The sequence below is a fragment of the Podarcis tiliguerta genome (assembly GCF_965153285.1).
Source record: "Podarcis tiliguerta genome assembly, chromosome: 2".
NCBI classification, from domain to species: Eukaryota; Metazoa; Chordata; class Lepidosauria; order Squamata; family Lacertidae; genus Podarcis; species Podarcis tiliguerta.
In genome coordinates, this window is record NC_139535.1 from 113417673 (window position 1) to 113445152 (window position 27480).

At 44.6% G+C, this 27480-nt stretch overlaps 2 protein-coding genes across 2 annotated transcripts; both read left to right on the forward strand.

Moving 5' to 3' along the window:
• Positions 1-6985: 6985 nt before the first annotated feature.
• On the forward strand, positions 6986-10928 carry EEF1AKMT3 (EEF1A lysine methyltransferase 3). The gene is made up of 3 exons (XM_083428048.1): positions 6986-7320; positions 9544-9655; positions 10475-10928. The coding sequence occupies exons 1-3, from the start codon at positions 7144-7146 to the stop codon at positions 10870-10872; spliced, it is 687 nt and encodes a 228-aa protein (XP_083284174.1). The 5' UTR covers positions 6986-7143; the 3' UTR covers positions 10873-10928.
• A 5273-nt stretch (positions 10929-16201) lies between these two features.
• On the forward strand, positions 16202-25477 carry TSFM (Ts translation elongation factor, mitochondrial). The gene is made up of 6 exons (XM_083427917.1): positions 16202-16323; positions 18463-18606; positions 19490-19618; positions 22959-23081; positions 23866-23950; positions 24828-25477. Exons 1-6 carry the CDS (start codon positions 16237-16239, stop codon positions 25244-25246), a joined length of 987 nt encoding a protein of 328 aa, XP_083284043.1. The 5' UTR covers positions 16202-16236; the 3' UTR covers positions 25247-25477.
• The last annotated feature ends 2003 nt before the right edge of the window (positions 25478-27480 follow it).

The window sequence follows — 27480 nt, forward strand, 5'->3', positions numbered from 1 at the left end:
GTGCTGGCTGTGCGAATCCAATCCGAGCCGCCGGGTCGCCACCCACTGTGGAGGGGGTGGTGCCAGGCGTGCGGTGCGGTGCGGAGAGAGAGCAAGGGACTATCTGGGGGAGGGACAGTGCAGCGGGGGGGGGGCGCAAATTACTTGCCTTGCCCCGGGTTAGGGGGCGCAAATTACTTGCCTTGCCCCGGGTGCTGACAACCCACGCTACGCCACTGGTTCTTTGTGAAGTGTTATGTACATGGATGGAATTACATTACAGTAATCCTAATCAGCTGGGACGCGGGTGGCGCTGTGGGTTAAACCACAGAGCCTAGGACTTGCTGATCAGAAGGTTGGCAGTTCGAATCCCCGCGACGGGGTGAGCTCCCGTTGCTCGGTGCCAGCTGCTGCCAACCTAGCATTTTGAAAGCACGTCAAAGTGCAAGTGAACAGGATTTTTATTTGAAGTGCATATGCAAAACAAAGATACAGGGCCATCAGTACGCAACCTGTACACAGTAGTCAGGGTGCGCCCCCTTTATATAGATTTGCAAAATAGAATACCACCTGATCTTTTGTAAGTCACCTGATTTCTTGTAAACCACCTGATTTCTGGGAAATCGAAACTTATCATAAGTTCCTATTACCATATAAGGTGTTGGTCTTCTCTCCCTCCTTCCTGCAACCTCCCTCATCCTGGTATTACAAGAAATCCTTGTTCCTTATCTCTATCTGCCCAAGCTAGACATTCCGAGAGGCCCATTTGAAATGTAACATTTAAGCATGTCCTTCAATAATAGAACTATTATATTGTAATATGCTCCTTCACAAGTAGATAAATAGGTACCGCTCTGGTGGGAAGGTAAACGGCATTTCCGTGCGCTGCTCTAGTTCGCCAGAAGCGGCTTAGTCATGCTGGCCACATGACCCGGAAGCTGTACGTCGGCTCCCTCGGCCAATAAAGCGAGAGGAGCGCCACAACCCCAGAGTCGGTTATGACTGGACCTAATGTTCAGGGGTCCCTTTACCTTTAATCCTAATCAGCAAAGTAATAATAATCACAGTGGTTATAATAATATAGTAGTCCTGCATGTAGCAATATTTATTTCAGGCTCCAGGCTGTGTTGTGGTTTTCAAACCAAGTGGTTCCACTTGCAGAAGTGTCCCCCCAAGTCCAAAATCTTCAAATCATCTTTAGCATCTTATTTTTATATACTTTATTTTTGATAGGACTTTATGGGCCATGTGTTGTATTTGCGAAGAAGCTGCGTTTGTAGCCCTCTGTTCCATTGAACGCTCATTAGCATTGTTTCAATTATTCTGCTGAGAACCTCTGGTTTACTCCACTGTCTAACATATTAGCTTCGGAAAATAACCTTCAGAGGTTTCCCTGCCAAAGATCCGCTTCAGCACACTGGAGTGACCTGTGGCTTTGACGCACATTGACAAAGATGGATGAACGGTTTGGCTACTTCCAACAGGAAACTGAAAGAACAGTAGTTAAAGAGTAATAGTACAATTGACAGCCTCTTGTTCGTGAAGAGATGTGGATTAATGAACACAGCGGACCTTGATTTGACAGACATTGAGATATTGGAGCTGCTTTTCCCCTCCTAAAACAAATGAAAATATCAGCAGAATTTCCCTCTGCTGCCACCAGCTCTCCTCCACCTGCATGTTATCCTGGCTGCGACAAGGATATAACTTTATGAAGAAATAATCCAAATAATAATTCTGGTCATTAAAGCCTCAACTTTCATGAGCTAAAAATTACATGTTGCAAAATTTTGAAGTTCTGCATTTTTTTTTTAGAATTCACTATTTTGAAGAAGACATTTGATCTCAAAATATAATATTGAAATTTGACATTAAAAATCAATAGATGTGATTGATTGATTGATTGGATGGATGGATGAATGAATGGTTGAATGAATGAACAAATGAATGAACGAGGCACTCTGAACAGTCCTGTGATGTCCATGAAGCTCTGTTTCCACATAAGGGCCCTTTGGAGCAGCTGGGATCTTGTCTTCCTGTAAATGGATGGAAACTGAATTATAACAGTGGTTATACACATCAATATAAAGCTATAATATCAGGCAATGCCCATCCTGATGGCCAACATGATTTTATTCGTAAGTAAGTTTCCTTCAACAGATGTCCTTTGCAACTTCAGTTAGAAACTTCCTCCTTGCAGCTTTGCTTCCTGTCAATTGCAGCCCCACCACTGCAGATGAAATACTGATGAATTGCCACATTATTGCAACAAAATTAGTTCATTCCATTTCCCAGCTGTGGGGTGCAATTATTGGTTTCCACTCATGAATTTTTCCTTCTTTCCTTTGCTTTGGTATGAAATAACACTAGTCACTAAAAGAACAGAATGAATCAGCTGCAGTCCTACCCATGTCTACTCAGAAGTCCTTTTGAATTCAATGGGTTTACTAAGTGGTGTTAGGATTGTGGCTTTATTTCTGAATAGTTCTTATAGGCTTGCACTGAAGACCTCTCTCTCTCCAGTGTTCTTCTGTTTTTGTTTTTTTTTATAAAATATTTATTAAGATTTTCAGAACATTACAAAAAGAAAAGGAAAAAAAAGAAAAATACAAAAATAAAAGACAATTAAAAACAATTCAATCTTTCATAACTTATCTTGCATTTGCTTGTTTCCCGGACCTCCTTTCCCTTTTTTGTATTCCAGTTCAATTTATTTATTCAGCAAATCCTTTCCCTCTTTACTTTTATCCTTATCTTTGATCTTAGTATATTGTAACTTTGAATTTTCACCTGTTAACAATCCGTTTTTACATATTCCTTCATAACATTATTACTAAAAACCACTTAACCTCAATCCAACATCATTCTAACATTCATTAATTTTGCAATATTTCTGTAAGTAGTCTTTAAACTTCTTCCAGTCTTCTTCCACCAACTCTTCTCCCTGGTCTCGGATTCTGCCGGTCATTTCTGCCAATTCCATATAGTCCATCACCTTCATCTGCCATTCTTCCAAGGTGGGTACATCTTGTGTCTTCCAATACTTTGCAATAAGTATTCTTGCTGCTGTTGTGGCATACATAAAGAAAGTTCTATCCTTCTTTAACACCAAATGGCCGACCATGCCCAGGAGGAAGGCCTCTGGTTTCTCTCTCTCCAGTGTTCTTCTGAATACCAGTTGCTAGACACCACAGCAAGAAAACATTGTTGCCCTCAATCTAGCGGGGCTGTTCTTGTGGTTGCAATTCATCTGAAATGCAAAACATGCTGAACAGAAAGCATGGAGGCAAGAGAAGCTATTCCTTACAGAGGAGGAATCTTCTAATTAAACAGCACAGTAACCTGGAAAATGACGCGGGACGCGGGTGGCGTTGTGGGTTAAACCACAGAGCCTAGGACTTGCCGATCAGAAGGTTGGCGGTTCGAATCCCTGCGATGTGGGTGAGCTCCCGTTGCTCGGTCCCTGCTCCTGCCAACCTAGCAGTTCGAAAGGACGTCAAAGTGAAAGTACATAAATAGGTACCGCTCCAGTGGGAAGGTAAACAGCATTTCCGTGCGCTGCTCTGGTTCGCCAGAAGCGGCTTAGTCATGCTGGCCACATGACCCGGAAGCTGTACGCCGGCTCCCTCGGCCAGTAAAGCGAGATGAGCACAGCAACCCCAGAGTCGGTCACAACTGGACCTAATGGTCAGGGGTACCTTTACTTTTAACCTGGAAAATCAGCAGCGGCACAGTGCCAGTCACAAAGCACAGGCTGACACAGTTAAAGGAGTTTGAAAAAGCTATGGGAGAATAACACAGAAAAAGAGTGTCATGCAATGGCCTGACAGGCACCATAAAACGTCAGTGGCTACGCTAGGCTAACAGAGCAATACTGTACATGTCTACTCAGCAGTAAGCCCCGATGAGTTTAATGGAACGTAATCCCAGGTAACCAGGTACAGTGGTACCTTGGTTTAAGAACAGCTTAGTTTATGAACAACTTGGATTAAGAACGCTGCAAACGCGGAAGGAGGTGTTTTGGTTCGTGCACTTTGCCTTGGAATAAGAACATGTTCCGCTTCCTGTTGAGTGTGTTCCATTTGTAAATTGAGTCCCCCGCTGCTATGGGAAAACACGCCTTGGTTTAAGAATGCTTTGGTTTAAGAAAGGACTTGGATTAATGGATTAAGTTCAAAAACCAAGATACCACTGTACTGTATACAGTTCCACCCTAAGTAGCTAGCGTGACTTGTCCAAAGTTATCTATTGATCCTGATACTGTGGGTTTGAATCAGATATTCCAAAACTAAGGACAACACATTTGCCGTCAAACTGCAGTTACACTAGGGGAATCTCTAATCTACAACTCTATCTATTTAAAATTCTGGAACCAAATATAATCCGTAGCAGAAAACATTATCTGCCTGATCATTATAGATGTGAATTATTTTGTATTGGAGTGTAACATCATAATTATTGTGGGTTGCTAGCCCTACTCAAGTGTAAAGCCATTGAAATTAATAGATGACTAACTTTGCTCCATTAATTTCAATGGGTCTATTCTAACTTACTTGGATACAATTTACTATTTTAAATGTTATTCTCTCCCTCCCACCCCCCCTTTCTCTTCCTGTAAAAATAGGGTCTGGTAAGGATCAAAATAAAGAAAATGATTTTTTTAAGCAAGAGGTTATTGTGGGAATATTGTGTGAGTAGCCAAGCACATAATCAAAATGAGAAAACAGAGTCCAAATAAAAACAAATCTATAAAAAAACTAATATAATGAAGCCACTGAGAAATCAAAGAATAGCCACGTTAAGACGTAATAGGGATTTGATGGGGCTTTTAATCTTTAACTCTGTGCTGGCTTCAGTTTACAGCTGTCGCTGGTTCACCCAAACAAGTGTTTCCTTCTCTGTATGGGAGTCATGCCAAGCTAACATTTAACTGTGTTGTGCGTCAAGGGACGGCTTCAGTCCTCAAAGCTCAGCAGGCAGCCGTAAGCAGGTGACTTTGCTCCCTCGGTAAACGTGGGAATAACTAACTTCATTTCTCTGTCCTAAAACCCCTAGTCTTGTGCAGCAGGCGGAAACGGGTCAGGGAACATCCTTCAGACACTTTAGTGAAATGGGTCAAAACCTAGCGAGCGACAGTGTTATTATTTTACTAGTCAAACGTACGTAATGACGATAGAGGGGCAAGGGCCTGCAAGACCCACAGCCAAATAGTTAATGTTGCCAGGGATGTCAGTGATGTGTGTCTGTTTGTGAATCACTGCGGAACAAACAGCCAGAGCTTAAATGCAGGTTGCCTAATAGAGTAAAGGAGGGTGATGCGTGAATTTATTAAAGGGGCGTACATTTTCATGAAAGAAATAATAGTTTTGAGATTATATTTTCTAGTAGGCACTATGGATGTGTTCACATTACTGCCTTACTTTGGACTCGGCTACACTGGCAAAGAAAAATCGCTTTATACATACAGTATTATGGACTGGTCATTTCTTCGTCAGTGGGCAAACGGGCAAATTTAGCAGGGGATCAAATACTCCCCCCCCCCTCACTGTATGTGTTGTTTACGCATTCTAACACTATGACACCAGATGGCTAACCCGATCTCTCATACAAAGTTTGCAGCGTGTTTAACTGCAACATTTCTGTGATGTGTCTGGATGCAGCCTTAGAGCGCAGTGAAGCTCTCCCACCCCCTGTGCAATGCACAGCTCATAGCTGTCAACTTACAGATTTGAAAATAAGGGACCAGCGGCCTCAAAAATAAGGGATCAGCAGTCAAAATAAGGGATTTTGCTAAGCTTATACAGAAATCCAGCACTGATGGAGCCATGCTGCTTTTGCTGCCACTGACTGTGTTTTGCAGGGGGTTGGACTAGATGATTCTAAGGGTCTACAACTCCCACCAAAGAAGAGTGGCAGACAAAACTGATGAACGACGTCCAGATGGCAAAGCTTACAGGCAGAATTAGAAACCAGGAAGAGGACCTCTTTAATAAAGAATGGCGAAAGTTTATAATTTAGTTGAAAAACTATTGTAAAGAGTTACATACATTGGTAGGATTGACAGAAAACTTGTAGTAAAAATTTGAACTATGGATGGATAAATGATTTATAAAAATAGAGTTATGAAAGGGATGCAGAGGGGGAAATCACTACATTAAGATGCTGCACTGGTTGGATGGTATGCTAAGCAGCACGTCGGGGCTGTCGTCGTCCTGGTGCGAGGAGTTCCATCGGCCCTTCCCCGCCTGAGGGGGGGGAGGGAGAGAGACTCTCGCCCACGCCACCCACGAGCCCGGCATGAGGCGGTCGCGGCGCCCGCTGAAGCGCCGTCCTTCTGCGTCCCTCCCCATCCCCTCCTCTTCCTCCTCCCTCAGGCCGCCTCTGGCTTCCCCTGGCAGCATGGTGGAAGTCTCGCAAGAGAGGGGCTGCCTACCCGCCGGCCGCCACCCGTCTCCTCACGATGCGCCCCTGAGGGGGAAAAGGGAGAGACGGAGATGCGGCAGCTCGCGCACGTGCTCTCTCTCACGGCGGAGGACCCCGAGCCGCTGCTTCCCTCCTGAGCCGGGCGAGCATGAAACCTGGGAAATTTAAGGGACATCATCAATCCAGGACAGCAGCGGGACACGGCACTGGGATAAGGGAGTTTCCCGCCAAATAAGGGACGGTTGACAGCTATGTCACAGCTCTTTCTCCCACCCACCAGCTGTTCACATCAGCATGATTTCATTAGTGTCATATTCACCTCTGTCTGTGTACCAAGGGGCTTTGAGGGGATGTATTTACCCAATGCAAAGATGCTCACACCATGACTAAAGATGAATTAGAAACAGCTTAAGGACTCCAGTCCGTCTGTAGCTCTTTTGAGAAAGAACACATCAAACGGTAGTATTTTAGAACAAAATACACTACATGCAAGCATTTTGGATAAGGTCCTGTGAACAAGGATTTAAAAACCCAGCACTAGAAAGTGGAGTGCACGCGGCCTCCCTGGTCCACCCAGCAGCATCCTACTTGCTTGTAAGTAACTTTGGGTCGCCTTGAGTGAGATAAATCGAAATAATAATAATAATGGTGGTGATGCCCAGCGGCCTCTAGAGGCGGCAGATCCGTGCAGCCCAACTGCGAAAGGGCCTCCTCCGTCCCGCCCCCGGGAAAGGTACGAAGATGGCCGCGCTCGCCGCCGACGTGGAGGCCGGGCTGGAGTCGGTGTTCCCGCAGGAGCTGGGGCTCTTTGCGGATGCTTTCCCGGCAGAGTCCCGTTACCGGTTCTGCGGGCACGAGCTGAGCATCGCGCAGCACCACGGCGCCCAGCTGGGGGTGGCTGCGCCGGTTTGGGAGGCGGTGAGTAGTCCGGGCGCAGCTGGATCCGTCCGGGGCCAGAGATTTGCACGAGGCTTGGAGGAAGGGCTTAGTAGCGCAGCCCTGTGCAGGTCTACTTGGAAGTAAGCAGGGCTTACTTCCAGGTAAGTGCGCAGGCAGCTGGGCTATTGCTTCAGGTAGATCTTGGCACATCCGTGCAGGAGTCTTCTTAAAACAGGTAGAAATCTTGCCCTTGCATATTTACGTTTTCCAAGTGGTCGCCTCTGAGCTTTTTTTTAATGGCATGCATCCAGGCTCAAAGCAATGATCTCCGCAGGAACTTTTCGGCGCATCTCTTGCACAAGCCTGCCCCAACGTGCCTGTTTCAAAAGGGGCGAAGCAGTCTGCACTGAAAATAGATCTAGGCAGGGCTTCCCAAACTTGGGTCGCCAGCAGTTTTGGGACTACAACTCCCAGCATCCCTAGCTAGCAGGACCAGTGGTCAGGGATGATGGGAGTTGTAGTCCAACAGCTGGAGACCCGGTTTTGGATACCCTGGTCTACGCTGTTGACTTTATAGGATCTAATCTGCACATGCAGTAGAATTGAGGACTTGTTGTTATTGTTGTCAGCATATAATTACTATTACTATTCAAACTGAGCTGCCGACAACAAACAAATGCTCCCAGCCTTCTTTGCCCTGCTCCTACTTTGCCTTCCTCTTAGCAAAGAAACTCTTAAAGCATCAAAAAAAGTAAGCCTGCAAGTTTTCCCTGCAAGTACAGTAATTGCTGCTTGATGTTGATGGTGTGGACTATGGTGATCAGCGCTGTGGCACAAAGTAAAACGTTTAGACCAGCCTTTCTCAACCTCTCTGTGGCTCGGTCTACACCACAGTTTCTCAAACTTGGGTCTCCAGATATTGATGGACTACAGCTCCCATCATCCCTAGCAAGCAAGACCAGCGGGCAGGGATGATGGGAACTGAAGCCCCAAAACAGCTGGAGATGTTCAAGTTTGGGAAACCCAGCAAGGAAATAAAGACTGGTGTATGTGCGTATGTATGTACAGTGGTATCTTGGGTTACATATGCTTCAGGTTACAGACTCCGCTAACCCAGAAATAGTGCTTCAGGTTAAGAACTTTGCTTCAGGATTAGAACAGAAATTGTGTTCCGGCGGCGCGGCAGCAGAAGGAGGCCCCATTAGCTAAAGTGGTGCTTCAGGTTAAGAACAGTTTCAGGTTAAGAACGGACCTCTGGAACGAATTAAGCACTTAACCCGAGGTACCACTGTACTGTAATGTGAAAGTGTTGCTTTAGTTCCTCTAAAAATGGGCAGCTGCTTTTTGGTGTCCTGTGAAGCAGTGCCAGATTTAGGGAGGTGTGGGTGGTTCCCTTGCACAGGGTGCTCTGCTGAGGGGGCACAAAATAATAATAATAATAATAATAATAACAACAATAATAATATTTTTAAAAAACCTATATTGATACAGAATAAAAAGAATTTTAAAAGAACTGAATAAAAAGCCAACTGTATCAAAAGGAATTATTGTGAAAATGAGAAATATTTTTTTTTGGGGGGGTGCCAAATTTTGTCCTCGCTAAGGGTGCCATATCACCAAAATCCACCCTTGACATGAGCATGAGATGGACCTGTGTTCAGTGCAGGCTGCTCTGCTGTTGAACATCATCTTTTCCTTCCTCATTACAGCAGCATCTTAATCCCTAAATGTCAAATGCTTCACAGGTACAATTACAATTCTTCCCTACTCCACTGCATACATTGGCAGTCGTTGTGAAATAATCCCGTTATCAGCAGGGACACTAGCAATCATTATTATTATTATTATTATTATTATTATTATTAATTTAAACCCCACCCATCTGGCTGGGCTTCCCCAGCCACTCTGGGCAGCTTTAAACAAAATATTAAAATACAGTAATGTATCAAACATTAAAAACTTCCCTAAACAGGGCTGCCTTCAGATGTCTTCTAAAAGTCTGGTAGTTGTTGTTCTCTTTGACATCTGGTGGGGAACCGCTAGAAGGCCCTCGGCGCTGGACCTCAACGTCCGGGTAGAATGGTGGTTGTGGAGGCGCTCCTTCAGGTATACTGGACCGAGGCCTACTAGTTCTGTTGTCAAAGGTGGAATGGGAAAGTTTGCATCACCTACAGATGTGCTTGGCATACTGAATGTATCCTTGGGATCTTTAATTCACTCCTCATTTACTTTTCATTCTCTCTCTTTCTTCCCATGTCTAAGGCTCTAACCCTCTGCGAGTATTTTGAGGCACAGAAACTGAATTTCTGGGGCAAGAAGGTTATAGAACTGGGTGCTGGGACGGGCGTCGTGGGCATCCTTGCAGCCCTTCTTGGTATGTAGGATCACTTATTGATTATTTATTTGTTAAATTTATATACCGCCCTTCATCCAAAGATCTCATGGTTGATTCACAGCATAAAGATGCAAGTCACAACACAAAATAAAAGCAAAAGCAACCGATAATCCGCTCCTCTCCCACAAAACACATTTAAACGGACATAGAAAGTTATTCAGCCGAAGGCCTGGTTCAAGAGGAGCGTTTTTGCATGGTGTCTAAAGTTGTGTAAGTGATGGTTGCAGGTGAGCCTTGCTGGGGTGAGCATCCCACAATTGGGGAGCCACCACAGAAAAGGCCCTTTCTCATGTTGCCATCCTCTGGACCTCCCGTGGAGGAGGCACACAAAGAACGGCCTCAGGTGATGATCGCAGGGTCTGGTTTGGTTCATATGGAGAGAGGCAGATCTTGAGGTATTGTGGTCCTGAGCTGTTTAAGGTTTCATAGGTCAAAACCAGCACTTTGAATTGGGCCTGGGAACTACTTGGCAGCCAGGCCAGGATTAGTGTAACGTGTTCAGACTGTCTTCCCCAGTGAGCATCCTGGCTGCGAAATTCTGCACCAGCTGAAGTTTCCAAACCATCCTCAGAGGCAGCCCTACATATAACACATTGCACTAATCTAACCTTGAGGTCACCAGAGCATAGACAACAGTAGATAGGCTATCCCTGTCCAGTTGGGGGTGCAGCTGGGCCACCAGCCAAAGCTGATGGAAGGCACTCCGGGCCACTGAGGCCACCTGAGCCTCAAGCAACATTATGAGTAATGCACATGGTACCAAACTGAATTTGTCGCTAACAGTTTCCTTTCTTCCAGGCGGTGATGTGACCATCACAGATCTTCCTGTGGCCATGAAGCAGATAGAGGAGAATGTCCGCCGGAACGTGCCTGCCGAATGCGTGACACGAACCAGAGTTTGTGCTCTGTCGTGGGGTGTGGACCACAAAGAGTTCCCCCCAAATTATGACTTCATCCTGGGGGCGGATATTGTCTATCTCAAGCACACCTACCCCTTGTTGATCAGGACTCTCCAGCATCTATGTGGTGCTCAGTCTACCATCTACCTGTCTTCCAAGATGCGCCAGGAGCATAGTACGGCGCTGTTCTTTGAGACTCTGCTTCCTGTGCACTTCACCTCAAAGCTGGTCTTTAGAGATGAGGTTGAGAATATTAATATCTACAAAGTGACCTGCAAAAGTGACATCAGACCGTGAGCTTCTTGGTTTACCAATGAGTGTAGCAAACACTGCCTTTACGTAATTTTTTTTAACAGAGTGTTTTTAATCCAGAAGTCTGGAGTGGGGTGAAGCATTCATCCGTGGTAGCTAATATCCAGAGTTCTCTATCCATCTGCAAATGGTAATACACTGGTACCTCGGTTTTTGAAACTTCTCCATTGACGAACATTTTGGTTTCGAACGATGTAAAGCTGGAAGTAAATGCTTCGGCTTTCAAACACTTTTCGGAAGCTGGACGTGCCATCTGGCTTCCGTATTGAGCTTTCGGTTTTTGAACATCTCAGAACTCGAATAGTCTTCTGGAATGGACTACGTATGAAAACTGAGGTACCACTGTATTTGTAGTAACTTATCATTGCTGGACTGTTGCAGTAAGAAAATCCCAGTACAGTGGTACCTCGGGTTACATACGCTTCAGGTTACAGACTCCGCTAACCCAGAAATAGTACCTCAGGTTAAGAACTTTGCTTCAGGATGAGAACAGAAATCATGCTCCGACGGCGTGGTGGCAGCAGGAGGCCCCATTAGCGAAAGTGGTGCTTCAGGTTAAGAACAGTTTCAGGTTAAGAACGGACCTCCAGAACGAATTAAGTACTTAACCCGAGGTACCACTGTATACATGTGAAAGGTCATGCTCCCTCAAAAGGCAATGTTTTCTGAGAGAGATATTGTGATTATTATTATTATTATTATTATTATTATTATTATTATTAGCATACTGTCCTACATCTGTGAATCTCAGGGCAGTGTCCTGGTTGGGGGCTTCCTGGTGACATCTGGTTGGCTACTGTGAGAACAGAATGATGGCCTAGACAGACGTTTGTTCTGATCCATCAAGCTCTTCCTAAGTGTTTATGTGACATGCATTTCCATTCTGTTCCCTAGCTATGTCAGGGCAGTACCATCCCCACTGCTATGATTCTCAAGGCCTTCAAAAGGCTTCACTGATCACGGCCACATTGTTTGTTGTGAAAAAGTGACATGTTAGTGAAGGCTACTGAACCATTTCTGCTTTGTTCCAGCCTTCCTAGAGCGCCCAGCCATGCGCTTCGGCTTACGGTCACATGTTCCGCCAAACAAATCCCAGTTGGTAAGCCGGGAGCAAGCGTGGTAAGCCAAGCTTCAGTTTGTTGCTCCAGGGATGGTGGAACAAGAATTGGAGCAATTCGGCAGCATTCGCTTGTTTCTGATTTACCATGATACACGAATGAGTCCATTCCTAGGTAAATGCAGAGGGATGCGGGTGGCGCTGTGGGTTAAACCACAGAGCCTAGGGCTTGCCGATCAGAAGGTCGGCGGTTCGAATCCCCGCGACGGGGTGAGCTCCCGTTGCTCTGTCCCAGCTCCTGCCAACCTAGCAGTTCGAAAGCACACCAGTGCAAGTAGATAAATAGGTACCGCTCTGGCGGGAAGGTAAACGGCGTTTCTGTGCGCTGCTCTGGTTCACCAGAAGTGGCTTAGTCATGCTGGCCACATGACCTGTATGCCGACTCCCTCGGCCAATAAAGCGAGATGAACGCCACAACCCCAGAGTCGGCCACGACTGGACCTAACGGTCAAGGGTCCCTTTACCTTTACCTAGGTAAATGCAGAGATAAATCTGGAGCTCTGTGCACAGGAGAGCAGGCACTACAGAATGTGATCTGGCTGACAGGAGTCGTTTACTTCTTTGCCCCTGTGGTGTAATATTTTGCAAGTGTGTGGCATCTGTGGCACCAAGCAGAGAAGCCATGCGTTCTCGGATGTGCCCTTAGATTTAATGTGTTTGGCACTCTGGTATTCTTTTCTAAGTGAAATTTGTAAAACTACTTTTTTTACCTTTAATAATGATTCTGGTTCAAAAAAGAAAATATTATTTTAGTAACTCCAGGGCAAGGGACCTGAATCATTACACAAGTGCATTACACTTAAGATGCCTTTTCTCATTTTAAGAGATGCTTTTTTAAAATGACAATTTTGTGATTGCATAGAAAGATGGATATATCATTTCTACAAGGATAATGTTATCTTTTTAAAGATGGCTTAACATCATACATGCCTATGCACTATGTATTTCTATTTTGCACTAAGGTACTATCTCATCAATTTCCTGATTATGTAAATTATCAATAGGTAGCATTTTTAGGGACCCTGGTTTCAGTTCAATTTGTATAATATCTTAAGGAAGCTATGCATGTAAATACTCTGGGTAAGATTTTACTCAACATGTGAATTACAGAAGCTATTTAAAGTAATATTCTATGTTTCCATTTTTTTAAAAAAGTGGGGTTAGCAAAAATCCCCCGTTTCCAGGGACAGTCCCCAGATTCACAAATCTGTCCCCAGAATGTCCCGGATTTATGCCTCGGGACTTCCGGAGAGGCAACATATGGGCGTCATGGCAGCGAGCAACACCAGAGGTCTCACCCACGTCAGAGTTCCAGCCAGCCAATCCGCTGGCTGGGGGGGGGGGGGCTATTTAAACCGAAGCGCGAGCCAGAGAGGTTCTTTCTGACTCACTTCCTTGATCAACGCTCCCCCCGAAATCGCGCAGAGCCGCCCGTAGCAGAAGAGTCCGCTGCGCTCTTCTGCTGCAGGCTCTGCGCGCACGAGTTTGGGGGGGGGGACGAGAGAGGTGCTGAGGTGGTGAAAAAGAGGAGGAGAAGCATAGAAAATAGCTGTGTCGCATTGCAAGATAGAGAGACACCACCACCACCAGTGAAATCTCTATAGAGACTGCACTCTCCCTCCAGCGGTCTCCCAGTTATGGGAAGCCGGTGCCTTGTGTGTGTGTTTTAATGCGTGTTTTCCCAAGACCAGCAAGTGCCTTTACTCAATCTCTCTCTCTCCACCCCCCCTTTTTTTTTGGCGTTTGTGTGTTTGTAGACAGGCTTCTCCACCTGACTTGTGTCGAGGTGCGCACCCAACAACTTTGGCATCCCTGCCCCCCCAAAAAAACTCTGGGCAACCCTTTCCTAAAATAAAGCATGAAATTCCCAAAAAAAAGTGTCCCCGGATTCCTTGAAAAAAATCTGGTAACCATATTTTAAAGTGTCTCAGAGCTGCATCTCTGAGACCATTAGGATTTATAGATGATTAGCTGAAGGGATGTTTCTGTGCAGTACATGGTTCCCTCCTCTTGTCTGTCCGTTATTTAATTGCTTGTATTTCTATATATTTTTTTCAAATAATATTTTATTAAAATTTTCACAAAAGAGAAAAAGAAAAATACAAAAATAATGAAGAAAAACAATTAAAAACAATTAAAATTTTCATAACACATCTTACATTTGCTTGGTTCCCGGACCGCCCCACTTGTATTCCAATTCAGTTTATTTATTCAGCAAATCCTTCCCCTGTTTACTTTATCCTTATCTTAATCTGAATAGATTATACCTTTAAATTTTCACCTGTTAATATTCCGTTTTTACATATTCCTTCATGCCGTTGTTACTAAAAATCCCTTAACCTCAATCCAACATCATTCTAACATTCATTGATTTTATAATATTTCTGTAAATAGTCTTTAAATTTCTTCCAATCTTCCTCCACCAACTCTAATTGCTTGTATTTCTAAGCACTTACTACAGTATGGTACTTCTTAAGTTATCAAATAACTTTGCGTATATTACATCATTAGTCCTTACAATGACCCTGTAGAGTAGATTAGTCCTGATCTTTCTGTATGAGGGAGAATGCTGAACAACAGGCTTCCCAACCCATGCTGTTAATCATGGATATGGGAAGTGCAACATTGCTCAGTTGCCGTGGGCCTGATGCTGTTGCGGTCCAGAAATAGTACAGAGGAAAGGCATATGAAACTGCAATTGTGGAATGAACCATCTCCAGAAACCACAACCTCAAAAGCTTGCTTAATGTCTCTTCCACATATGTGGATACAACCAGTGCAGCCAAACCAGGAGATAAGCTTGCAAGAATAAGGACTGATTAGCTTGCAAGACAATCAGGTTATGTTTAATTGCTATGGAAAATGCAAGCTAAAATATATGATGGGAGTGGAAGTAAAGAGAAAAGTGGGTGGTCTTCAAAAAGCAGGTCTTCTGTATGAAAACACAGACAGGGAGGCTGTGTGCAACCTATGTTGCAGGTTGGGGTGGGGAAGAAACCAGCGGCTAAGAGAGGAGATGACTTAACACAGTCCAAAATGTAGTCTTGTATCACCCCCCCCCCCAAAAAAAAACTGGGGCTGCTTATAATGACGCTTCCCAGTAGTTCAGTGTTATCAGCATTGCCAGCCCACCCATGGAGCAAGGTGAGGCGACTGTCTCAGGCAGCAGGATCCATGAAATATACTCAGAGTCGCAAAGTGATTTCATGCTCTTTATTCAGCTCATAGTGGTGAGGAGGAATGAATGAATGTCCCCTCAAAGTATCTGCTTTATATACATTATTTACACAATGGGCTGCACATGATTGGCTAATTCTGGAATTCTACTGTAAGCCAATCAGGTTGTGGATTCACTTATATCTGGAGCATGATTGGGTGGTTCCTGCCAACCAATCATACTGCTGCATTGTTCTAGAACCAATCAGACTGCTGCATTCTGAATCCTATTGTTCTAGGACCAATCAGACTGCTGCAATTTGGATCCTATTGTTCTAGGACCGATCAGACTGCTGCAGTTTGGATCCTATTCAACTCAGTACATAACACCCCACAAGGGCAGCAGATCTTTACCCTCACCCCTTTTTCCTGACGTGGATCTTCACTCACCCCTTCTCCCCTGCAGGGGAGGGGGGGGCCATTTTGTGCCAAAATGTCTTGGGCCAGCCCTGGGCATTAGGGATATTTGATGCAGGGTGTCCATCTTTTTGTACAATGACTCAAGGGTGTTCAGTGGTGCTTAATGGAGCTGCAGTGGAAAGGAAGCCAGCGGGGGATATAAGGACGGCTTCCACCAAAAACACTTCGGCTGCAGCAAGAATAAGGCTGCAATCCTAGACCCCATTGAATTCAATGGGTCTTACTTCTGAGTAGACCTGGTGAGGGTTGCACTGAGAAGCCGCCTCAGCCCTTTCCACTCTCACTTGGAATCGGAGGCGCGGCCTTTGCGCGGTTCTCTTTTCTATCACTTCTGCATTATAAATATATCTTTGGATTGCTTTTACCACGAGGTGAAACTAGAGGTCCGAAGCAAACCCGGAATCTGGACCGTTGAGCGCTGCTCTATCAGTTTCATTCTCCTCGGCGGCATCTTGACCCCACCCTCCAGCTGCTACAGCCAATGGCGTGCGTCGCGCGAACTAGAACCCGGCAGGGCGGATGGGCGGAAGTGACGAGCGGCACCGCGCGTGCGCGGCCTCAGCCCAAAGGTCGCGTCGCGCGCGTAGTGACGCGTAATGGCAAGCGCCTTGAAGATGCAGCGGATGGCTGGGCTGGCAAGGGCGCTGCTGCCCTTGCGGAAAAGGGGTTCTCTAGCCGGGCAAGTGAGTGCGAAAGTCTTTCGTTGGGCGTCGCTGCCTCTGCTTCTCCCTGCTTAGATCCGTCTCTGTCGTCTAGGGCAAGCACGGGGAGGGCACGGAGTGTGATGATGGAGCTCAGGCTCGCAGGGTCTGCATTTTAATTTAATTTAATTTATTCATAAAATTTAATAAACCTCTAAATCATGAAAGCAGTTCACTCAAAAAGGAAAAAACGATGAAATCAAAGGGAAAGGGAAAAGTCAAAACCACACTTTAAAAACCGCAAAAAAGTTAAAATACTACAACAGAGGTTTAAATTCACACCAGCATTTATAAGCACCTGGGTGGGCAGTGTCTAAACAAGAGTGGTTTCTAGCAGGCGCCAAAAAGAGTTCAATGAAAGTGCCTGCTTGATAGCTGTAGTTACAACATACAGAGCGCAAGCACATTCAAGGACTGTGTAATATATGAACTCAAACAAGAATGTATTAAGATTGAAAGAAATATACAGTGGTACCTCGGGTTACATATGCTTCAGGTTACATACACTTCAGGTTACAGACTCTGCTAACCCAGAAATAGTACCTCAGATTTCAGGATGAGAACAGAAATCGGGCTCCGGCGGCGCGGCAGCAGCAGCAGCAGGAGGTCCCATTAGCTAAAGTGGTTAAGAACAGACCTCCAGAATGAATTAAGTACATAACCCCAGGTACCACTGTATCTGCATTGGATTTAATTAATAGGTTATATACCTTGCTTAAGGGTTGTATATGGTGTACATCCTGGACTTGATTTGTAGGTTAGGAAGTAACCAGTAAAGAAATTTGTTACAAACATTACCATTCAGCCAATTGCGCTCTATATGTTGTAACTATTGCATCTGCGTAACAAGGTACAGTGGTGCCCCGCAAGACGAATGCCTCAGAAGACGAAAAACTCGCAAGACGAAAGAGTTTTTCATTTTCTGAGTTGCTTCGCAAGACGGATTTCCCTATGGGCTTGCTTCGCAAGATGAAAACGTCTTGCGCCTTTTTTTTTAACCGCCAATGCATTCCTATGGGAAACCGTCAATACACAGTGGTGCTTCGCAAGACGAAAAAATTCACAAGACGAAAAAACTCACAGAACGAATTAATTTCGTCTTGCGAGGCACCACTGTATTGCATTTGTTTTGCTTGATAGCAGTAGGCAGCGAGTTTAAAGGTTTAAAAAGAGTTCAATGAAAGTGTCTGCTTGATAGCAGTTCCAAAGTTTAGGTGCTGACACACTAAACAATCACGTTCTTTCATATGCGGGGTGGGAGTTATGTGGCACCTGTACAGTTGGGGGTTCCTGACTCCCAAAGACCACTAGCTGGAGCACAGTGCAAAATAGTGGTCAAGAAAGGGGTTGGACGTGCATGTAAGACTGAGGAGCAAGGCACGTGGGAGTTTATCTTAAGACAAAAATTCGTTTCTGTGTCAGAGATTGCAGCACACAAACATCTGTTACTGATCCCCCTCCCCAAAGTTCTTAATTTAGCAACTTAATGGGAGGCGGTGTGGTCAAGATGTTGCTGCTATTAAACAATTAAGAGTCAAAAGTGCTGAGCTGGTAAATGCATGTGTAGATCCTTGGGAATGCGTCTTCCCCAGAAAATAGCCCTTAAAAGAGGTAGTTGCACCAGAACTTACTCTGATTCTATGCAGAGTGGTGCCTCGCAAGACGAAAAGAATCCGTTCCGTGAGTCTCTTCGTCTAGCGGGTTTTTCGTCTTGCGAAGCAAGCCCATTAGCGGATTAGCGCTATTAGCGGCTATTAAAGGCTTAAGGGATTAGCAGATTAGCTGCTAAAAGGCTATTAGCAGCTTAGTGCCTTAGAAAAAGGGGGTGGGGAGCGAAAAAAACACCCCAGGAATCGCAAGACATTTTCGTCTTGTGAAGCAAGCCCATAGCAAATTCGTCCTGCGAAGCACCTCCAAAACGGAAAACCCTTTCGTCTAGCGGGTTTTCCGTCTTGCGAGGCATTCGTCTTGCGGGGCACCACTGTATTTGGAGAAAGGGTCTTGTGAGATCAGTGGGGCTGACACCCAAGTAAGCATGTGTGGGGTTGCTCTTTAAATCTTCCTCTGCTCCTTGGTGGTTGGATCCTTTTCACTTATTTTTGTCTTGCTTTCCCCTTGTAGTTTGATTTGCATCTAGTTCGTTTCCTTCATGCTGGCATTCCAGTTCTAGCAGCAAAAGAAGCTCTGGTGAAGCTCAGAAAGAAAACTGGCTACTCGTTTGTGAACTGCAAGAAAGCCTTGGAGAAATTTGATGATGTCAGTGAGGTGCGAACAAATGTTTCGGTGATATAAAATGCAAGTTTAATTTTAGTTTTTTGCCTGAGTGTTTCAAGTACTTTCGGGGAAATAATGGTGTTGTAAGCAATTTTTGCAAGTCTTATGTTAAGGTTGCAGTCCAATGCGTACTGGCAGCGGGGTAAATCACATTGAGATGTGGTTGCAAGTGAGTTCAGAGGCCAGAATGTTTTATCCTGTGTGTCTTCAGTCAGTGTAGGCAAAGGGTAAGGACTCTTTTCTTGCTGCCCACCCAGCCCCACAAAAAGACAACCAGGAGATGTTTCCATGCCAGATGAATTATTGTGAAGAAGAAGAACTTGGGAAAGGAACCCAAAAGTTCAGGGAAAAACAAAATGCATTGTGATTCATAAAAACACTGTGCATTTCAAAATGTGTTTCAGTCAGTGGGAATTGCTTCCAAATAAACAGCTAACTCTTATCTTTGGTCAGACAGAGAAACCTTAGTAAACTGATGATACCTTAACAACACTCTCTGTGAATGGCACCAGAGGAGGGGCCAAAACAGTTTAGCCTCCTGTTGGAAGTAGATATGGATCCTGTGACTTCTAGAACCTGCAATGGATCTTATCAGCATATTTCTAATGGTTGATCTGAAGTTTATATTTACACGCAAGGATGCCAATGGACCAAATATTTTTATATTCTTACATTCTCCTTTCCATCTGCAAGACATTTAAAAAATAAAATATATGAGGCCATATTTATAATAATATTTGAACACCCCCCATTTTATTCTACAGTGGTATAATACTGGGAGAATACTTGTGCTTTTATTTGGGGTTTGAATTGATTTGTTGTGTTGTCCTTGGCAATAGTATCTCAGTTTATGGGTTTGCATTTGTCTTTCAAGGCTGAAGCCTGGCTACATGAGCAAGCCCAAAAGGAAGGATGGAGCAAAGCTTCCAAACTGCAAGGACGGAAGACACAAGAAGGGCTTATTGGGCTGCTGCAAGAGGGAAGATCTGCAGTGATGGTAGAGGTGAGCATTTTCCTTTTGACAAAAACTTTTTTTAAAAAATAAAAAACTACTTTTTATTTAAAAAAGAACATACACTTTAATAACACACAGCAACAAAGAAACACAACTGAATGTAAGGTAATATTAAACATAACACATATATGCAAAGTACAAATTTGGATTGTTTCATTCATTTTCCCTAGAAAAAAGTTATTGTTATTGGTGCTGAGGGGTAGTAACATTTTTTAAAGATTACTTTTTAAAATAAATATGAGGATATTGCCCTCGAGATCTTACGACATTTCTTGTTTAAAACTGAGAAATTGCTAAGAATTCTAAATGGTAGCATATTTCACAGGAGGCATTTGACCATTGTTATCATCATTAAATTTTTGCCATGTTGCTGAAGATAATCTTTTTTGTTTGCCCTCCTGTATATCTTAATTTTTGAGTTAATTTTTCACCCACAGCTATGGACCACAAATCCTCCTCTGATCCCTCTAAAGATTTCTATTTTCTTATGATAACCATTCTAGCAGCTCACAATACATACAGAATCAATTCTTTGTCCAAACAGAACTCATTGATAATAGAAAGTCAGTTTGCTGTTGGAGCAAAGAATGTATTTGGGCCGCTCAGGTGTAATTCCCGCATGACTCTACGAAAAGCATAGCTACATGGGCCTCTTCTTTTAAGAACTGACGCTTCACATTATTCCTCAGAGCGAACATGGCTCTTTGGGAGACGTGCCTCTGGGGGTTTGTCCTGCGAGTGCCTGCTCTTGAGAAAAGGGCTGTTGTTTAGGCTTACCATGATGGATCAGAGCAGATCTGAAAACACAAGTGCTTCCTTTTTTTCTTTTTTTAAAAAAGATATTTATTGAAGTTTCAACATATTACAAAAATAAAAAAGAATAAAAGGAAAAGGAAAATACAAAATAAAAACAATTAAAAACAAATCAGTCTTTCCATATCTTATCTTTCATTTGCTTGTTTCCCTGACCTCCTCACACCTCCCTTTCTTGTATTCCAGTTCAGTTGGTTAATTCAGCAAATCCTTTCCCTCTTTAATTTTATCTTAATCTTTTATCTTAATATATTATAACTTTAGATTATCACCCGTTAACAATCCATTTTTACATGTTCCTTAACATTGCTGCTAAAAACCCCCACTTAACTTCAATCCAGCATCGTTCTAACATTCATTAATTTTGCAGTGTTTCTGTAAATAGTCTTTAAATTTCTTCCAATCTTCTTCCACTGACTCTTCTCCCTGGTCTCGGATTCTGCCGGTCATTTCCACCAATTCCATATAGTCCATCACCTTCATCTGCCATTCTTCCAGAGTGGGTCACAAGTGCTTCTTTCTGTGTCTCCTAAACCAATTTCAGCAAGCAGCCCTAAAAAGTACCCTGGAGAATCAAGATGGGGAACCCTGCAGTAATTTTATCCCAACAGCGGGAATGTGTTTATTTCTGTGCCATTTGCACCAATTCACAGAAGTGTTTTAAGCTGCTGTTTTTTTCTTCATTTCTTTTGCCCCCATTGTGGCTATCTTGGCATTAAATAAAAGGGATTCAAAGGATGCTGCTGCCTCTTGCAAAGGATATTCTGCCCAACAGTTCATGCCCCAGGGGACCAAGCTTGCTGCCTTCTTATCAGTGTGTATTTGCACTTTCTCTTACACCCGACCCAGAGGAAACTACTGCAGGATCTTTTCAGCAGTAATTCCATACCACACTGTCGCTGCTCAAGTGCAAAGATCCCACAGGGGCAGGGGCACCTCTAGCAGTAGTTTCAGTGTTAAACCTGCTAGTGTGACTACATGGGTACAAGAGTTCAAATCATTCATAGGGAAGTCTTAATTTGATTGAAAGACAGCTTTTTTGTGGCTGCCTTAAAAACTTAGTTGTACTAGCTTTGATTTTAGAATTGGTTTAGGACAGGGCTTAGGTGTGGAACCTGTGTTGCTGGACTACAACTCCCATCATCCCTGCCACTGCTTATGCTGGTTGATGGGAGTTATAGCACAAGAGCATCAGGAGGACTGCAGGTTCCCTATCCATGGTTTAGGGATAACATCTGGCTGGCTCAGTTTAGGACATGGATATTGTTTCACCAGTGCTGACAATTGTCCCAGGCCTGCCTTCTCTCAGATTCCATCCAATTAATTTTTTTTGGAGGGAGTAGAAAATTGTTAATAATGGATGTGCAGACTCTTGGGAATTTAAGGAAGGGGTTGCATGTCCTAATGTGCATTCCCTTGAAAGTCATGGACACCATTTGCATGCCATTGTGCTTTTGATTTTATGTCCCCTATTCCAAAAAAAGACTATGTGGAGCACCCTGAGTTTCTGTGGGTATACCATGTCCAAGATTGTGGAGTGAAAAAATGTATAATTTTATGGTAGCGAAAGAACTGGTGTCTCACATTCCTAATATTTTCGAAAAAGACTAGAGAGCGAGCAAACAATGATTTTCTTATGGACAAGAAAACAATGTGATGGAGGCAAGCAGATTAAGAAGCTGCAGGGAATTATAGAGAGGGTAGCTTCATTTGCATTTCTGAGAAAGCATTGACAAAATTAAACTGTAGAAGGACACCTAGTGAATATGAACAAACAATATAGATGTGTTAAGAATAAATTATGCTACGCCAGCATATTATCTTACAGAAATCACACAGCAATCAAGATTGCCTGCTAGATCTTCTTGATTTCAAAGCAGCCTCTGAATGTTAATGTAAAGATTCTTGCTAAAATGTTGCCTTCATGCTGATATGCTGCCTGAAAATGAATGGGTAAAATTATATGCTTAATGGGAATATCCATGTGTTCATCAGTAGTTTGATGCTTTACGACACAAATCTACACCTGAGTGGTTTGCAGGGATATTTTCACTCTCAGATGACAAAATCAGTGACGACTAATCTTAGTATTAAAATGCACACGCTAGCATAATAAGTGGATCCATGGGGGAGGGGTGTTAAATGGAACAGAACCAGAGCTGTAGCCATTTTTATTTTATTTTCAAAAATCTCTATACTGCCAACAGTATAGAAAAAAATTCAAAAAAATAGGGCAGCGGATAGTACAAAATTAACAATAAAAATACAGTCATAAAACAAATTGAAAATACATAACAAATAATTAGATCAGGTTAATACATCAGCAGAGCTTGGATCCCCTCTCAGGGAAAGCCTGGGTGAAAAAGTTGGGTGCCTTATCTTCCCCGCCTGTGCTTTTGCAAAACAAGATGTCATCTCATCCTCTAATTGCCACTTCTGATTTTATTCCTGCATCTTGAGCACCATAGAAGTCGGTGACCAAGGCAGTTGAAAGTTAGCTATGCTTCTTTGCCAGGTGAACTGCGAGACTGACTTTGTGGCCCGAAATGTCAAGTTCCAGCATCTGATTCAGCAGGCAGCGATTGGAACGATGCTGCATTATCAGGGGACCAGGGACCAGCTGAGCACCTACGCCAAGGTGAGAGTGGCACAAAAGGCTCCGTAGCTTAAACCTCCTGGCACATTTTAATAGCAGTTATCAGAGTTGTGCATTTAAGTGCAAAGTGCACCCTTTCTGCTGAATGAATCTTAATAAGCAAATTATACAAAGGGAGGTCACAGAATAGGGGATAGAGGGGCTTGTTGCACTGTTTCTGACCAAACCTGGTAGGTTGATTCCCCCACAAAGCAAATGCTCCCAGGAAGTTTCTGCAGGAGTAAAAAGGACTCTTAAGGGATGTTCTTTGTCTGTATATGCTGTCCCTTTGCCGCAAACTGACCCCAGTGCATCTGGGTTCTGAGGAAGATTGCCTTGCCTTAGATTGAAATAACTGGGGAAAGAGCACTTTGGGGCTTTTCATCTGCACCCCTTCAAGAGGGCTGTGAGTTGCTGTTCCTGTGTGCTTGCCTACAGACAGTCGTCATGAGTGCAGACACTTTGTTTAGCTGGGAATATAGTTTAAACAGCAAGTGAAGGAAACTTGTGTTTGCATGCACATGCATTATACATAAACACATATTTGGAAGTCCAGGTTGGCTTGAGGCTCCACAGTGAGTGTGTTTTCGAGTGGCAAACCAGCAACTACTGCTGCATTTGTAGATCGAGTCTTACTCTTCTCCTCCCCAGCCCCCAAAAACCCATTTTAGCAGTTGCCTAAACAGCTTTTCTAATTAACTGTGAAGGTTATAAATCTCGCTGTGCTTGATAGAGAAGTGCTTGATAAGTTTGTAGATTTATAATGCACAATATACTTATTTTGCAGTGTTTCTTAAACTCAAATGAGCTTTCTCAGCTCAGGATAGGACCTGATGGCTCCTTGCTTGTGGACCAGCTGGCTCTGGCAATTGGTGAGTGTTCTAGTGCTACATTTCAATTGTCTGTGATTTGGTTTCTCTATTTTAATTTTTTTCAATTTACTGTTGTAAACCAGTTTGACAGTTCTTTTTTATGTAAGCAATATAGAAAGATTATTCCTAAATAAGACCAAGAAAGGGGGGAGGACATAAGAAACCTGCCTTACACTGAGTCACACCATTTGGTTCATCTCACCCAGTATTGTCTATTGGGCACCAGGGTTTTTGGCAGGGTGCAGTTCCTAGTCCTACCTAGAGATGCCAGGCATTGAAGGATCTGCAAGGCAGATGCTCTACTACTGAGCCAACAGTCCTTTTCTGCCTGAATACCCTTTCTCTAATTTGTAGGTGTGTCCAGGGGACACGGGTGGCGCAGGGACGCAGGTGGCGCTGTGGGTTAAACCACAGAGCCTAGGACTTGCCGATCAGAAGGTCGCGGTTCGAATCCCCGCGATGGGGTGAGCTCCCGTTGCTCAGTTCCTGCTCTTGCCAACCTTGCAGTTCGAAAGCACACCAGTGCAAGTAGATAAATAGGTACCGCTCCGGTGGGAAAGTAAACGGCGTTTCCGTGCGCTGCTCTGGTTCTCCAGAAGCGGCTTAGTCATGCTGGCCATATGACCCGGAAGCTGTACGCTGGCTAATAAAGCGAGATGAGTGCCGCAACTCCAGAGTCAGCCATGACTGGACCTAATGGACAGGGGTCCCTTTACCTTTACCAGGCGATTAAGTTGCCAAGAATGCAATGCTTACTGCAAGGGCCACTTCCTTTTCAGAATGTAGCTGATTGCCATAGGCATAGCTCAGCCCTTAAAACATCACCTATGCTCCTAATGGTTAATGCTACCTTTTTGCCTTCTCTCTTTCTATGCAGGCAAGCTGGGGGAGAACATGGTCATTAAGAGAGCAGTGTGGATATCGGTGCCAGAGAAATTTTTCATCGGCTCTTACGTGCACGGGGCTCTCCCAGAAGGAAACCCGTCACTTTCTAACATGATGTTTGGCAAATACGGAGCTCTGGTGATCTGCCGCCCCTCTGAGCCATGTGAAAAGCCGGACTTTGCTGAACTGGGCTGGAGGCTGGGCCAGCATGTGGTGGGCATGGCCCCCCTCTCTGTAGGCTCTCTGGAGGATGAACCCGGCGATGATTCTGAAACCAAGATGCTTGCCCAGCCCTTCCTGCTGGACCCTGCTATTTCCCTGGGACAGTACATTCAGCCCACGGGTGTATCTGTACTAGACTTTGTGCGGTTTGAATGCGGAGAGGATATAGAACTGTCAGCATCAGAGTAAGCAGTACTGGCGGCGCTGGGACAAGTGAACTGTTCCCAGTTCCCGTTTGGGCCCTGCCGTGGTTAACAGACCTCACCCGTCACGAATTAAACTCTGTGTTGGGTCGGTCATGGAAGCCGAATACTAATCATGGAATCTCATTTCAAAGCTCCAGAGCGACTCTGCCCAGGTCTGGAAGACAGCTGTCAATGTTACAAATAAAACTAGCTGGCAGCAAGGAGCGGAACGGTGTCTGCTGGTTCAAGTGCATCTGTTGAATTGTCGTGAACCCCAGTGGTCTAGGCTAGGTCTGTGAGGTAACTGGGCAGCTCTTGAAGTATGCAGAAAGTCCTTGGGGGCTACTAGAAACCCATCAGAGCCCCACTCTCTTCTTGAAATGAGTAGTCCCGGTCCACCTTGTCAAGGGTTTTCATGGTGAGCTTGGGTGGCCTTGTTTTTCCTTATGGGAAGCACGACCTCGGCACCCTCTTCTATTGCAGCAGAAGTCTAAAGGCTTAAAGTCTGAACAGACTTCTCACCATTTAGTAAGCCAAGGTCCCTGGTAATTATTGCTGGAGGTACCTGCTCCTTTCTTCCGCCCAGCCACCCAAGCATTAATAGGCAAGGGGGCACTAGGAGATGGGCCAGAAAGACATCTGATCTGCCCGCAGACAGCTTCCCTTGTCCAGCTTCGTAGAACAGTCTGTGCTACTTCTGCTGTAGTTGGCAATGCTTGGTTGGCCATGAGTGGCAAGTGTAGCTACTGTGGTACCCAACGAGCAAGTCAATGAACAAGGCTTGTGTGTTCTGTAACACATATTGAAAACAAGCCGACTTCTGCTGCCGGGTTGCAGAAGTTGTCGGACAGCCCGCCTGCATTCATCCACACCTGTCTTGAATGCCTTACGGCATCTTGGACAGGCAAGTCATCTTCCTGGACTAGGAGAGTGTCTCCTTCACTTTCCTTGCTACTGGGGTATGCACATTGTTCCCTGTTGCATCTGACAGCCCCTGTTAAGCAGTAAGCCCAGACCTCCTGTGATCACACGCCCAAATTCTGTGATATTTGCAGATGCGCACCACATACATGACATAAACTCTTCTGCTACTAGTCAACTTGGGTGGAGGTCTACTCTTTGACCGTAGAAGACAGCTCCCCCATCACCTACACACCCTGATTCTCTTGGGAATGAGTGGTTCACATGCTTTAAAAGCAAGGGTGCAGAATCCTTTTTTGACCCAAGGGCCAGTTGATAGAGTCAAAGCAGGTGGAGCAATGAATGTAAATGTTACCTTAGTATAGCAGGCTAGTTTCTGCAGTCACCCCCCACCCCCTTCTCCTCCATCCAGGCAAACCAAGAGGCATTACCAGAGTTTAAGGACATATTCCAGCCAGGAAGGTGCAGATTAGGGCCGGTGTGGGATGTGTTTGAGGAGGTGTAGCCAGGAGGGTGCAGCACTATGGGTCAGATAAGCCTGGAGGTCAATGTCTGGACCCTAGGCCTGCAGTTTCCATTCCTGCTTGAAAGTCTCTTGCTAGTCTTGGGGAGAAAGTGAGATTCTTGTGATGCTGAACTTTGCATGCTATAGCTGTTTCTGTGCTTTCCTTTGTGGAATTGTTGTACAGTGGTGCCCCGCAAGACGAATGCCTCGCAAGACAGAAAACCCGCAAGACGAAAGGGTTTTCCGTTTTCAGAGGCGCTTCGCAAGACGAATTTCCCTATGGGCTTGCTTCGCAAGACAAAAATGTCTTGCAATTTTTGAGGGTTTTTTTTGCTCCCCAACCCCTTTTTCTAAAGCGCTAAGCTGCTAATAGCCTTTTAGCAGCTAATCCGCTAATCCCTTAAGCCTTTAATAGCCGTTAATAGCCCTTAAACTGCTAATAGCGCTAATCCGCTAATGGGCTTGCTTCGCAAGACGAAAAGACTCGCGGAACAGATTCTTTTCGTCTTGCGAGGCACCACTGTATATGGTATGTACCAGATAAGTACTATGTTGAACGCTTCTATGGAAACATCTGTGGAGGAGCGTGTTACTTAATTTGAGGTAACAGAGCCAGCCTGTCTCTTGTCATACCTCATGGTACATCCGCTTCATGTTACATTCTTTCAGGTTACGACCTGGAAGTACCGGAAAGGGTTACTTCCGGGTTTCGCCGCATGCGTAGAAGCGCAAAATGATGTCACACACATGTGCAGAAGCGGCGAATCACAACCCGCGCATGCGCAGACGCGGCGCTGCGGGTTGCGCTCTTT